General features: G+C 35.6%; 1 protein-coding gene across 1 annotated transcript; it reads left to right on the forward strand.

Annotated features, from left to right (window-relative positions):
* The first annotated feature begins 13512 nt into the window (after positions 1–13512).
* LOC118749422 lies at positions 13513–15786 on the forward strand. The gene has a single exon (XM_036484225.1). The coding sequence runs from the start codon at positions 13513–13515 to the stop codon at positions 15784–15786; it is 2274 nt and encodes a 757-aa protein (XP_036340118.1).
* The last annotated feature ends 678 nt before the right edge of the window (positions 15787–16464 follow it).

Raw genomic sequence — 16464 nt, forward strand, 5'->3', positions numbered from 1 at the left:
GCTTACAGTGCACTTAGCAATAGGTAGTAGTTGTTGTTATTGTTGTGCATGGCACCGCTAATCGGGAGCATATACAAAAATGCGTGTATAAAAAATGGATTTTCGGCACGACAAATATAACACCACCACTTATCATTGCTGCAGCGCTAAATACACACATACATATGTACAAAAGCATCGCAAACAAATCACGCCACCATCACCACCCGCTATTTTTCGTATTTATTTGTCTTGGAATTTGGTCAACCGATGGCTAATACAATTCACTTGGGAGACAAATCGATTGAACGCGCACCGTGATAGGCATTCCTCGCTTCATCATATAAAATTCTTCGCATAATATTTTGTTCAATATTAGAATAGCTACCAACTATTTGAATAGTTATTAAATAAATATTTTCTAAGTACAAGTTACTTAATTCTTGTTTAAATTCGCAAAAAAGGGCTAAGGAAAACGCTCCTAGCTCCAACAATGTGTTTAAGTAGTACTCAAAAACATTGTCCAATTAGCTCGGTTTTAACCCAAGTGGTTTTCTTACCATACTCAACTCCCTCCTCTTAAAATGAGCTGCATAATAAAATAAGTATGGTTCCATGTATATAAATGGTTTCTTCTGAAAATTCCTAAATTATATTATTTATATTCATTTGCTTTGTGACACATTTACCAAAAATCGCTGGTAACCTCCTGAAAAGAATACGAATGTTTTCGAAACGAATGTTCAAAGTACAGATGGGCACGGGCCGGGATTTTGGCAGGGGCCCAACGGGCCCCTGCGTTAGCCCGCGGGTACGGGCCGGAATATTTGCTATCAGCACGAACTCATGCGGGCCTGGGCGTTCAGTAAAATTTCAGAAAAGCACGAAAAGGCACGAAAAAGCCCGTTGCTAATACTAAAAATTTAGATGAGCTTTTGTGTTTATACAAAAAAATAGTACGTATTTAAAACTCTTTTGATAAGAGAAAAGCAAGAAAAGAAATATTTGGAAATCTATAGAAAATATATGATACTTAGTAGTTTTGTTTACATACATATCTGTACATAAAATACCTTCCACTTTTTCTACTTCCCAGAAAATATATTATAAAAATCTTTGATGTAAAATATTGATTCGCTTAAGTAAATATACGTAGAACATAAACACAAAATTAAAAATATGTACATATGTATATATACAATAAAAGTTGGCTCTTTATTTCCGGGCTGGGGCGTGTCCCGTCGTGCCGGTCCGGGCCAGGCCGGGCCCCCTTAAAATTCTTAACGTGCGGGCTTGTGCGTGTTTTTGAAAGTTGATTTTGCACTCGTGACGGGCCGGGCCTGAAAATTTAGGCCCGTGCCCATCTCTAGTTCAAAGCTCTATTTCAGTAAAAAATTTCGAAATTTCAATCCGCAAAATCTCTCAAGTTTTTGCCTTTTTGCGAAGACTGCTCATCATTGGTCTTTGCGAATCGGCGCATTGGTCTTTGTAACATAGCCATGGCTACGCTACAGGAGATGAAATGTAATCCAAATTGAGGATGATATTTCTTTTTGCTATCACATATGTACATCCATTTTCACTATTTGTCGCCAACAAATTTAGGCTAAACTATTTTTACCGAAAGGAAGGAGTAACCGCAATTTTTGGAGATAGCTAAAAAAAATTTATTAATTAAAAAAAATGTATTAATTTAAAAAATTTAGCTTTTGTATTTCAGCATTTTAGCGATAGTGAAAGTTAGAATCCGGCTGCTGGTCGACGGAGTTGGCTTTTTAATTTCGAAAAGAACTTCATCAGCAAGAAACGCTATGTTTTCAGATCTAAATATTTTAGCTTCCTTGTAAAAAAGGCACGTTTTTCTCCTAAGAGTTTCATGGAACTTTCGCAAATATCAGCACCACCAAATTGTTTTTCAACATGGTTGACAACCGAAAAAAGCTTTTCTTTTTTCGAACATCCAGCCAGCCAAACTTCAAACAACTCGCCTTTTGTAATAGCCCAGAAAAAAACCGTTTTTCTTGAAAATGGCTAAAAACGGTGCCTAAGTAAAATAAAATCTGCTCACTACATGTTAATTTATTCATTTCCTTTTCCATTTCGTTTGGCGAAAGTTAACAAAATTGTAAAAGCTTACATAGAATCATAAATGAAAATAAATCAGAAAATTTTTGAGGTTATGCAAATAAGTCAGTTTTTTTTTGCAAACAAATGATAAAAAGTCACCTTTTTAAGTTGGAACATAGGTTCCCACTTATAGTTTTGTTTTCCATTTAACTTTTCCGAACTTTACATAAAAATGCACTTCAAACTTACAAAATAAACCGGTTGCGCAAACAACGTGTCAATAACGTTTTGAAGGTGTAACTTTGGTTTATTGCTGTGTAACGGTGTTTCTTATTTTACAAAAACAAAGTGAAGTTTCTGTTATTTTAGTGTATTCCCTACAGAATGGCAACAAAAAATAATGTAAAACTGCCCTTACGAAATTGGACTTTCGCACAGCCAAATGAATCATTTGACCTAATGTGCTTTGTTGGAAATAAAGCAAAGCTCAGATTTTGGTATTATTTCCCATTCAAAAGTGAAATAAAGCGAATTTTGCATTATTGCCGTTTGTGTTATACCCCCCTCCCCCCATATCTTGATTCAGCGGAAAATTCTACATAGGATTGATATATCGAACGCCGTGGTTATGAGAATTTCCGGAAATTTGTAAGATAATAAAATAGAAAAATTAGGAGTGGCTAAATGGGTCCTTTCGCGATGGCAAGGCTGCCACTTCCGCTCGCGAAGCTACCGCCCACAGATGTCCACCGTCAGCACACACTACACATGTAATACACACACCCACACACATACATGTATACAGATAAACAAACGTCAACTTTTAACTCTGATTTGTAAAGTCACAATCGTTAAGATTTTCATCCGTGCGGACGTGTCCGAGCAGCCCCCTCGATTTTATCAATAAAACCATACGCGATTTGTAAATCAAAGTCAAAAATACTGTGTGTTCTTTTTTGCATAGAGTGGAACCAGTGTTACTAAGTGGTAAGCTACCGGCAATATAAAAAAACCAAGGGCCTAAAGTGTTCATGGTCCTTCGAACCGGATTTGAACCAGCGACCTATGGACCAACCGAACGGCTCGAAGGACCAACCGAGTGGCGCCTCGCAAGAATCGAAAAGGTACATCGTGGCTCTGATGGTCACATACGAGTCGTAGATTTGCGCACACAAAACGGTATACTCACTAGACCGCTCGTAGAACTTTGCCTTCTACCGACCGACGCCAACAATCAATGAAAAACCATAATCGCAATTCCGTCATACCCAAAACCGCAAATAAACCGGCAATCACGCAACTCAATTAACGTACATAAACAGATTCATTCTTCAATAATGTACACCTGACTAACCAAATAATTGAGCGTTAGCATGCATGCTTTATCCCCCGCAAAACACTAAATTCCCCTTTTGTTTCATAGAAATGGGCGCTGACATGGATATCCCCTCTTCCAATTCTACGCCGGCAGTCCGGACCAACGTAGCAGTAGAACCGTGGGCATCAGCACCACCGATTGCGGCACCACGACCTGCCACATTATTCGTCGGAGCAGCTCCAGTGCCATCCCCTCGTCCAGGTGTTCGGCGAGCGGCAACATTAGCAACCGCAACGCCACCAGGCGCACCCTCAGCATCCGCTACACCCGCAGCATTCGAACTGTCACTAGCAGATGAACTGGATCAAGGCGTGCTTCTTTGTGGCCTATGTCACCGGCGCAAGGGATTGAGCGCCTGTTCAATATTTCGGGGCCTGCAACCAGCCCAGCGGCAGCAAGTAGCACGGGCGCACGGGCACTGTTTGAATTGCCTCGCGTTGTCCCACATGACATGGGAGTGTGCATCACGTAGCCGGTGTCACGTGTGTCAAAGACGTCATCACACCATGTTCCATCACTTCCCATCGGGTCTACGGCGCAATCTCGCGTGAAGACAACTACCAGCTCCAGCATCAGGTAATCTTCGCCGGCATCATAACGCGCGGCAGAATGTCCACGTTCGGAGACCACCGTCGGAACACTACAGCCCGGGCCCCCCATCATCCCACCGCGGCCGACAGCAGTCCAGGTCGCACCACCGCCACCCAACCGGGCTTGGCAACGTTGTTGAGATGTTGCAAAAACTACAGCGCCTACTAGGCTAAGTAACGGGATGGCTAAACGGGCCCTTTCGCGATGGCAAGGCTGCCACTTCCGTTCGCGAAGCTACCACCCACAGATGTCACCATCAGCACACACTACACATGTAATACACACACCCACATGTATACAGATAAACAAACGTAACTTTTAACTCTGATTTGTAAAGTCACCATCGTTAAGATTTTCATCCGTGCGGACGTGTCCGAGTAGCCCCCTCGATTTTATCAATAAAACCATACGCGATTTGTAAATCCAAAGTAAAAAATACTGTGTGTTCTTTTTCGCATAGAGTGGAACCAGTTTTACTAAGTGGTAAGCTACCGGCAATATTTCATATTTCATATTTATTTAAGAAATGAGGCTGTATCTATAAGACTTTTATAATACATCAACAGTTTGTAAAATTCAATGTTTGTACAAAGTAAACTTAAAACTAACAATATATCAAATAGCAACAAAAGATCTTAATATTTGTATTTGTAATTGTAATTAAAATTAAAATTAAGACTTAAAATTTAAGGCCAGATGTAATAAAAGGTCAGGCATATAAATATAAATACGAACATACAAAATTTGGTTTAGTAGTAGAAGTGACAGAGACAGAGAAATGATAACAATTTAATCGCAACCACATTCATTGTGCTGATTTAAAGTAATTATGCAATACCTTTCTGAAGTTACTCCGATTCATCGCTGCTTTTACGGATTCAGGAACTGAGTTCCAGAGCCTTACAGCATTAATTAAGAACAGCCTAGCTGAAGACAAGTAGGAATATTTGGGGACAATCAGACTTTGATTTCTATTAGACCTTGTTTATTTTAATTTTTCAAAAAGGTATTTTGGTGTTTTGAATTCTATAAGCTTATACATAAATATACAATTTCTAGCCGCTAAGTATTCAAAAATGCTGCATCCTAGAATTTTGTTTTTCCACATAGAAACGTGGTCATATCTTTTGAGGCCGTAAACGAAACGTGTAACGTTATTAAACGCAACATCAATTTTGTGAAACGAAATAGAGTCAAACTTGCTATACACCAGCCCACAGTACGTAATCTGCGGCACTATAAGCTGAATAGCTAACTTTCTTCTTGTATTTAAGGGTGTAAACGAAGCTGACATTCTTAATCTACGTAAAACAGCATACACGTTACTTACAACATTATTCACATGGTCAGAACAGCTCAACATAGAATTAACAACAAATCCTAAATTTCTTATCTTGTCAGTCATAATCAGGACGCTATTACCAATAAACAGTTTTGGAATATCTTCCACACGTACTACACGTTTGCTAATGGGCAACACATACGACTTTGCAGCATTTAAGCACAGACAATTATCGTGGGCCCACTGTGAAATTGCAGACAGGTCACTATTAATTTTAAAACACAAATCTTCAACAAGACCAATTTGACTGGACAAGTACAATTGAATGTCGTCAGCGTAAGCATGGACGTTGACATAGTGGCACACAGAGAATACATCATTCACAAAAAGACTGAACAAAAGAGGGCCAAGGACAGAACCTTGCGGCACACCCGTGCCAACAAGTTTAGATGAAGAGGAGCCAGTCTTAACCATTACCTTTTGAGTTCTTCCTGCAAGGTAGCTGATCATAAGTTTAACAGAGCTATCAGAAAAACCAAAGTGGTATTTAAGTTTTTTGCAAAGCAGGTCATGATTCACCAAGTCAAATGCCTTAGAAAAATCCAGAAGGCAAAGAAGAGATAGGTCACCATTGTCAAACTGTATCCGTATATCGTCAACTATTTTCAACATAGCCGTAGAGCAGCTATGGCTTGGTCTAAACCCTGACTGCAATGGCGATAATAAAGTAGTTTCCTGTACAAATGAGAAAAAAAGGCAGCACAAGTTTCACAAACTTCAAAGATATCCTATCCTCTCCAATGGCATTAGACTTGATACTCATCACAGATTTCAAGACTTCTGATTCACTTACTCCGTCAAATTGAAGCTCTTCTTTTAGAGCAACATTGCTAGTGAAAATTTCAGCTGGAGGACTTTTGCTGTTTCTGCTGACACTGATAAAATAGTCGTTGAGTGTGTTTGGGTAAATTTTACAGTCAGACTTAGATTTTCCATGCACATTTAGGTTTTTCAAATTGCGCCATAAATCTTTTGACGATAGTGACGGGTTCAATTTATAACTAAAGTACAACCGCTTTATATTTCTTGTAATGACAGTCGCTTTATTTCTTGCAGCCTTGTATTGTGACCAAGCAACGTCAGAGTTGGTTCTTCTCCATTTTGCATACAATTTATTTCTAGTTTTTATAGCTGAGCTGACCTTATTAGTGTACCAAGGACAGGAGGTATTCATAGCCCTAACAATGCGAACAGGGACATGATCGTCAAATAATTCAGCAAGGGTTTTATTTAAAAAGTCAAGTTTTTCATCTACAGTCTTGTAGAACCAACAGCTATCCCAGTTAACATTTGACAAATCAACGAACAGATCAGTAAGGTTAACAGACTTCAGATCACGATACATAAAAATAACACTATCAGCAGGACAATTCAACGACACATCTAATGCACAAAATATTAGGTCATGGTCAGAGACAAAATACATTTGGTCAAATTTAAGAATATGGTCAAGATTAGACGTAATAACCAGGTCTAGCAAGCTAGGTTTCGAATTGTTGGCGTATCTTGTTGGTAAGGACTTGTTGACTACAGCAAGACCAGCAGCGGATACGTGGTCAAGTAGTTTAATAGTATACAAGTCGTTTAACAGCAGGTTAACATTAAAATCACCACATATAACATAATATTCATATTCAATTAAAAACGCGGATAACTCAACAAAAAACGAATCTAACACACAACACCTATGCGGATTATACACACAGGACACTAGTACTTTTGTTACACCGTCTGAAATTTCAGAAATAATAAATTCCGTTTCAGGGTTATTCGTTTTAGCTAAAAGTTTAATTGTTAAGGTAGATCTGTAATATATTGCAACACCTCCCCCTTTTTACAACGCTTTTATCAACTTGCAATGTTGTGTTCCAGAAACTTTCAATGTTGTGTTCCAGAAACTTTCAATGTTGTGTGTCCGACACCATAAAGCAAAGCTTTGAAAAGCTCCTATAAAAAAGCATAGTGAATAGGGCGAGGTAGATGACATGTAGATGTCGCCCTATGTACTACGATTGCTACACCGGAAATAGACGACACGCCATTTCTTTAAATAAATAGTCTGTTCCAATAGCAGTCCGGTTTACAGGATTTAGTCAGAACTTACAGGAAGTCGTTCCTATTGACATAAAACCTGTAAGTGGGAACACATTTGAGAGAGTAACTGAGCAACTGTTCCTAGTCAGAAGTTACAGGATTTAGTCCGGAGATTTTTTTCCTGTAAGTTCATGAAAAGTGTCAAACGATCAGCTGATTTACATGTGCAAACAAAAACAGAAAGCGGTGAAAGCAAAGAACCTTATATTTGTTAAAAAATGGAAGTAAACAACGAAATATTTAAATATGTATAGATTTTAATAATTATTTAGTGATATTTCAGCCAAATCAGTGTAGTACCAATGACATGTAAACAAACCGTCTGACGTTTTTACAGGAAATAGTGCTTTTTGCGTTCCTATGCACTTCTGCATCTGTTCTCCTTTTACTCTCATTTGAGAGCGTAAAATTGTAGTTTGACAGTTCCACAGGTTTTAGTCCGAAGTTCAGACTAAAAATTAATTGGTGCTCGTTTGTATGTACATACATATGTAAATGCATGTGTGTGCACCTTTCTATTAATATCGTTGAATTATTTTAATATCTATTGCAAAATTTTATTCAGACAGGACTAAAAAGTAGAAAATAAATAATATAAAAAAAACTTTTTAATATACAACGCTTTTATAAATGGACTAAAAAGTAGAAAATAATACTTCTCAGTCCCATAGAATTTGTTTTGATAACTTTTGATTTTGAAATTTTAGCAAAAGTCATTATAAACAATCTATGAAATTGAAAATGAAAAGCGTGGGGCGCATGTAATACACTTGAATTGATATGAAAAGTAATATATGTATGTATGTATGTGGGTATATGAATAACGACCGCTTAAAATCGATTTCAAAGTTCTACTTTCGCTGTAGAAATTTTAGGTCTACGTTATGTAGTTTGACTATTGTCAACTAAATCGAATGCTTTGTATTGCATGCGCTCCACGTTTTTCATTTTCAATTTCATAGATTGTTTATAATGACTTTTGCTAAAATTTCAAAATCAAAAGTTATGAAAACAAATTCTATGGGACTGAGAAGTATTATTTTCTACTTTTTAGTCCATTTATAAAAGCGTTGTATATTAAAAAGTTTTTTTTATATTATTTATCGGTGATCTAATAAAATATTTTTTGCGTTGGTTATTGAAATCATGCATCTGTGCCGACAAGTGCGCAAAATTACTTCGCTTTTATTTTCCCCGTCTTGTGTACGCATTCTTCTTCTTCAATAACTTCGCTAGCCACACAGAAAAAGCAAAAATCTATTTTGATTCACATAATTCAACACCACCAGGGAACATTTAAGAACGCTCAAACTTGGCCGCGCCTTGTAAAAACAGGTGTTATTCTTTCCGCTTTTTTAGTTGAAGTACAGATTTTAGTATATCGCACAGAGCCTCGTTTACATAAATGGGGGCTTCGGAGATAATGCCCACATGGACTAGCCGCAAGATGTTGTTATTTCACCGTCTGAATTTAGAGCTATTGTTTTTAATGACATATTCCGGTCTGCTGCCTTTATAAACTTAATAATTATTGCAGGATCACTCCTAGATTGCTGCGACTTCGGTAAACGAAACATACTTTTTATGGGAGGTGGTTGGATAATTAGAGTGAAACAGAGGTGGTGGAAAATATTCTGCAAACTTTCATTTTCTTCCTGTGGTATACCATACACGCGGTCATCGCATGCAGCTATCAAATTTTCCTGTTTGGCCATGTGCATCTTTACGGCGGCTAACTCGGCTTCAAGGACTTCGATACGGTCGAATATTGCCTCCAAATGGGTTACTCTTTCATTAATAGCAGCTATATCGCGAACTAAGCCATCGAATTTTTGGCAGAACATTTCCATTATTCTGGTTTCGGAGTCCACTATTTGTTTGGAAAGTGTCTCACCGAGTTTTGCTAGACATTGATCCATATTTCTTAGAATGCTAGAGGATGAGTCTGACATTCTTGGAGTTCTTGAAGGTTCCTGATCAGCGCTTACATTTTCCCGAACTCGCTCACCAGCTCCTGGAGCCATATCAGCAAAGAGATTGGTAGCAACACTGACAAGTACGCTGAATGTTTGTACTATCAGAACACAGGTGGCGCCGCTGGGTTGACTGTGCAAAGGTTTTCGTCGACACAAACCTTAATCGTGAAAGCTTTTAGAGACACTGGAAGAATTGATTTCGTCAGAGCAGAGAATGTTAAATTAATCGGAGAATGTTAATTTAATCAGAGAATGTTAATTCAGAGAATGTTAACAGAGAAAGTTAATTTAATCAGAGAAAGTGAATTTAATGAGAAGGAGCAAATGTTAATGTTAAATTTTTTTAGTACTACTACATTCTGAAAGGATTGAGATGCGGGAGTTCACCAAACTATATTTTTTTCCACAGAAAGAGATGTAATGTTTCACCTTTTTGCATTTGTTCTCAGCGTTGCCGTTTTGGTCCAATTGGACCAAACTTGGTAGCTTCATTATCCGTTGGTAGCTTGGTTGGTTTGATGAAGCTTTTTGTAGGTGACAGTATTTTGAAAATACAACCAAATTGAACATTAAAATTTGTTCGCTTAATTTGCGTTTACGCGTTCAAAACACTGCTTTCACTTTGCTTGTATAAGATTGCTTTATTTTTTCTATATTTTATTAAGCAGACAATTTTCTGCAAACGAAAACTCACTTCCCAAAGCTATGACCGATTAGCTGTTCAAATTAACGAGAAATTATCAATCGTCTTGAAAGAAAAATTGGTGATAGGTAATTTGCAAAGTGTGAGTGCATTAGTAAAAAAGGGTGAGTGTATGCAAATTACATAAATCAAATTTGGAATTTTTTTTATTGAAATGCATAAAATGTCTGCTTTTGTTTCTTCACACACAAAACAAATTTTTTGATATGAATTGAATCAATCTCAAAGGTATTTACATATTTTACAAAAGTTTTTTATACAATACGTTAATTCTTTTATTTAAAGGCCCGCATTTCTTTTACTTAATCTTAAAGATTAGTGGGAATGAGTAACCAATACTGTAAACAATATTATGTGTAGTTTTAATTTTTACTTCTAATTTGTGTAGCTAAAAGCCCCGCCAACTCGAAAAATCTCGTTTTAATGATGAACAAATTTTGGTAGTTTGGAAACTGATTTGGTAGGCGTTTTGGTACCTAAAAATATTTTCAAGTGGCAACACTGCTTGTTCTTGCGATATACCGCTAGGCTAAATATGAGAATTGGCTAGTTTTAATATTTTATAAGAAAAGCGGAGAAATGGTAAAAAATACCAAAAATGTCATTTGGCTATTTTTAGATTTTGTCGAAAGTAGAAATGCACCAATACGTACAAAAATGGGGAATGGGAAAATGAAAGCAAATCAACTAACGTACAAAGTTGTCAAAACGAAAAAATCTTCTAAGCGCGCCATTGTCGTTTTATGAAGGGAATTTTAAAGTGTTAATTGAAAAGTGTGTGTATGTATGTAAATATTAAAAAAAAATTAAATTAATTAAAAAAATATATAATTGTACATTGTGCCAAAGAAGAGAGTTTCTGACTGGGAACTCCGGGCGTCATCAATTTTATCCATTCGTACCAAAATATGGATTTATAAAACCAAATAAGCATTTAATCATTACTTTATTTTTTTTCGCTTAAAAATAATAATTAGTTGTAGGTAATTATTATTAAAAATTTCGGGACTTATTCCTTTATTAAAGTGTCGCTACCTCAGAAAAGGACATTTTGAGTTTTTTGAATAATTACTACTCTTGTAAGTGACAAAATAAAATTCAATCATTGTTTACGCTAGCCCCCTTCACCTTAAGTATGTTTATGAAGTAGAGAATTTCACTTGTAGATGTCGCTGTGATCTAAGCGGGAACAGCTACTCGTTACTCGAGTTCCTTTTTCTCGAGTCCTGTTACCCGCCTCGGATGTTGGGTTTCGCCTTCTGCGATCGCCCAACACTCTGCCACTTTGGAAGAGAACTCCGAGCAATCCACAAGTAAGGTCCTCTACTATTAATCATTTTATATACCATTTTGTTACAGCATTTTTTTATATACACATATATATATATAATAAAGTGGCCGTTAGGCGCTTACATATATATATACATATATACGAGTAAAAAGTGAAGTGTTTTTATTTAATTTTATTGAGCGAATTTAAGTGTGTTAAATTCAACCCTCGAAGGACTTCAGGGATTCGGCACCTCCTCGACCCTCGTTTGCCGCGGAATTCAAGAGGAATTCCCGGCCCCCAAATCACCCCGTCCCGAACAATCATTTTTATCTTTGAGCGAAAAAATAAAAATCATAAAACAATCACTATTTTTTATAAAAAATAAATAAAAATCGTATAATAATAATTTTATTTTGAGGGAAAAAAATGTCAAGTATTAATTATTAAATATATGAAATCTTTATTGGTTGAACTCGAAAAAAAAATCATTTTAATTTCCAGTAGGAAATATGTCGATTATAACTTGTTGATGTTTTGGTTAAAATTTTAAAAATTATGATCATTTTCCGTCCCTGTCTATGAACTGCACATTTTTATGATATAAAAAAATCAAATTAAATAAAATATAATCAGGTAAAATTATATAAAATAAACTAATAAAATAAAATAGAATAATTAAATTAAATAAAAATAAATAATAAATAATAAAATTAACTAATAATATAAAATAATCAAATTAAATTAGATAAACTAATAAAATAAAATTACCAAATTAAAATAAATAATCTAATAAAAAAAAATTTAAATTTATATTAAATAAACTAGTAAATATAGTATAAAATAAAACAAAATAAACTAATAAAATAAAATTAAAAAATAAATTAAAATTAAATAAAATCTAGTAAAATTAAATTAAATATACTTAGGAAATAAAATAAAATAATATAAGAAATAAAAAACTAAATTAAATAAAGTAATAAAATAAAATATGGGTTCTTGTTAAAATTTCAGGTTTTATTGTTTCATTTCAGTTTTTTCTTTTTAAATTTCAGGCTTTTTTCTTTTTTTTCAGTTTTCTTTTTTTTTATTTCAGGATTTTTTAAATCCCATAATTTAAGTTTTTTATATATTTTTTCCTGTTCGTTTTATGTAATTTCAAATTTTTAAAAAGGGTTTATTTGCACTTTTTTCATATCATTATAATGAGTTTAATTATTTTTATTATGTTCATAACATACCTATCTATATATATAAAAATGAATGCCATTTTTCGTTGTGACTTTATAACTCAAGAACGGGCTCACCTATCAAAACCAAATTTTTAGGCTTTGTTTGGACTATTCAGTAGATGGTTTGTGTTTTGAAATTTTAAGAATCGGATACCAGGGTCTCGAGAAATAAGCCAAAACGTGGACCCGGGTAACCCTAGGATGTGTTTGTACAATATGGGTAGCAAATGGAAGCTGTTGATGATTTCTATAGTATAGAGTATTTTTGATGCCGCTCCGTGACTAGGGTCTCGAGATATCGGCCAAAATGTGGACCCCGATAACTTAAGGATGTGTTTGTACAATATGGGTAGCAAATGGGAGCTGTTGATGATTGCTATAGTATAGAGTATTTTTAATGCCCCTCCGTAACTAGGGTCTCGAGATATAGACCAAAACGTGGACCTGGATAACCCTAGGATGTGTTTGAACCACATGAGTATCCATTGTAAGTTGTTGATAAATGCTAATGAAAAGAGGACTTTTCTTTTCGCTGGGTAACTAAGGACTCCAGATATAACCAATTGGGAACTCGCAGTGGGATGACATCAAAAACAATTTATTTGCAGGACAGTCGACAACCGATCGTCATGACATTACTGCGCGTGTTTTTCGGCAAAAATGTAAAGCACTTATGGATTTAATTGGGAAATTATATGTATTTGGGGAGGTGCGTTGCCATATGTACTCCATCGAATGGCAGAAAAGGGGATTGCCGCACGCACATATACTAATTTGGCTGGTACATAAAATAACTCCGGATCAAATCGATAACATTATATCAGCTGAAATTTCTAATCACACTGCTGATCCTGAGTTATTTCAAGTTGTCGTTAAAAACATGATACATGGACCGTGCGGTGAGCTAAATGTGAATTCACCATGTATGATTGATGAAAAGTGTTCGAAACGATACCCAAGGCAATTTACTTCAGACTCAATAACGGGCAATGACGGATATCCGTTGTATCGACGTAGATCACCTAATGATAATGGCAAAACGGCAACCATTAGAATGCATAACCAGGAAGTTGAAGTTGATAATCGTTGGGTGGTTCCGTATTGTCCATTATTATCGAAAATATTCAACGCTCATATAAATGTGGAATATTGTAATTCTGTCAAATCCATTAAATATATTTGCAAGTATGTAAATAAAGGGAGCGATATGGCTATTTTCGGTGTTGCTGGTGATAATAGAAATGATGAAATTACTCAGTATCAAATGGGTCGCTATATTAGTAGCAATGAAGCTGTATGGAGGATTATGTCGTTTCCAATGCACGAAAGACATCCTGCGGTTGTTCACTTGGCTGTACATCTTGAGAATGGCCAAGGTGTTTATTTTAATGTAGCAAATTTATTGGAAAGAGCAGCGCAACCACCAGCAACTACGTTAACAGCTTTTTTCAAATTATGCGAAACTGATACATTTGCGATAACTTTGTTATATTCTGAAGTGCCTCAGTATTACATATGGAATGTGTCTTCGAAAAAATTTCAAAGACGTAAACAAGGAACAGCAGTTCATGGGCATCCTGACATTTTCCAAACAGATGCAATTGGCAGAATATATACAGTACATCCAAACAATGTTGAGTGTTTTTATTTGAGATTGTTATTAGTTAACGTGAATGGCCCAAAATCATTTCAAGAATTGAGAACAGTCAACGGTCATTTGTGTGAAACATACCGTGAAGCATGCCAACTTTTGCATTTGTTGGAGGATGATGCACATTGGGATTCAACACTTCATGATGCATCTATTTCGGCTCATCCTCAACAAATACGAATGCTGTTTGCCGTTATATTATCAACATGTATGCCATCAGATCCACTTGAATTATGGAATAAATATAAACATAATATTGCAGAAGATATTTTAATTCGTATGCGTCATCATGCAAGAAATCCTGATTTGTTGATAACTTTGGAAATGTACAACGAAGCTTTGATAATAATTGAAGATATGTGTCTACGGATTGCAAATAAAACATTAGTACAATTGGGTATGACCGCACCAAATCGTGACATGCATGATCTGTTTGATCGTGAATTGCAACGTGAGCAGGAATTCAATTCTAATGATTTGCGTTTATTTGTACAATCGAATATAACCAAAATGAATATTCAGCAAAAACATGTATATGACACAATCATACAAGCCATTTCCAATAATGCAGGTGGGTTATATTTCTTGGATGCACCTGGTGGTACAGGCAAAACGTTCGTTATATCACTGATTTTAGCCACTATTCGATCGGAACAGAAAATTGCATTGGCACTTGCATCTTCGGGAATTGCTGCTACATTATTAGAAGGTGGTCGGACAGCACATTCTGCGTTAAAATTGCCATTGAATGTACAGGTGATTGAAACTCCAACTTGCAATATTTCAAGAAATTCTGCTATGGCAAAAGTTCTGCGATTAACGTCAATTATTTTATGGGATGAGTGTACAATGGCGAATAAAAAATTACTAGAAGCATTTAATCGAACAATGCAAGATTTACGTGGTAACCAACAGCTTTTTGGTGGTGCTTTGATATTACTGTCAGGGGATTTTCGACAAACATTGCCTGTCATTCCTCGGTCAACTCCTGCTGATGAAATTAATGCCTGTTTGAAGTCATCAGTTCTTTGGAGATATGTACAAAAATTTACACTGAACATTAATATGCGTATTCACCTACAAAATGATCCAGCTGCCCATGAGTTTTCAAAACAATTGTTACAAATTGGTGATGGCAAAATACAAATCGACAGAACCAACGGATTGATCACTGTACCGAACAATTTTTGTACAATTACGAAATCGATAGATGAATTGATTGAATGTGTTTTTCCAAATATTCTTCAGAATTACAGAAATCATGATTGGTTGAGAGAACGCGCCATTTTAGCACCGAAGAACATTCATATCAATGCCATTAATTTTCAAATTCAAGCAAAACTCCCAGGTGTAGTCACGACATATAAATCAATTGACAGTGCTATGAATCAAGATGAGGCAATGAATTATCCAACTGAATTTTTAAATTCATTAGAACCGGCTGGTATGCCACCGCTTGAATCTGAAAGTGGGTTCTTTGATTATATTATTGCGAAATATTAATCCACCAAAACTGTGTAATGGCACCAGATTGGCAGTGAAAAATGTATTGCCAAATTTGATTGAAGCTACATCTTAACTGGTAAATCAAAAGGAGAAGTTTGTTTAATACCGCGTATCCCTATGATTCCAACTGATATGCCATTTGAATTCAAACGATTACAATATCCTGTGCGTTTATCATTTGCGATGTCCATCAACAAAGCTCAAGGGCAAACACTTAACGTTTGTGGTGTGAATTTGGAGGAATCATGTTTTTCACATGGCCAACTTTATGTTGCCTGTTCCAGAGTCGGTACCCCCAGCCGTTTGTTTATTCATGCTCAAAATTGAAAAACAAAAAATATTGTTTATCCAAATGTTTTAGATTAAGTTTTAAAATAGCTAGCAAATAATTAAATATATTTTTTTTTTTATAAATGAGTTTGATTTAATATTTCACTTTATACGTAGCGAAGCACGTACCGGGCCGCTAGTGATTAAATAAAAGCATATCAATAAAAAAAATGTATAAAAGCAAACCTGATTTTTGATTAAATTGTGATAGTTTTGGTAGGTTTTTCAGGTCAATTTCGTGTGTTCGTATAAGCAAAAATTACAAGTACGCACACATATCCTTTGGTACGTAGATGTAGATATGACAACGAAAAAAAAAAAATATTTGAATTCATACTTGCACTT

Source organism: Rhagoletis pomonella, unplaced genomic scaffold (genome assembly GCF_013731165.1).
Source record: "Rhagoletis pomonella isolate Grant_MI unplaced genomic scaffold, Rhpom_1.0 Rhpom_scaffold_00016, whole genome shotgun sequence".
NCBI lineage: Eukaryota > Metazoa > Arthropoda > Insecta > Diptera > Tephritidae > Rhagoletis > Rhagoletis pomonella.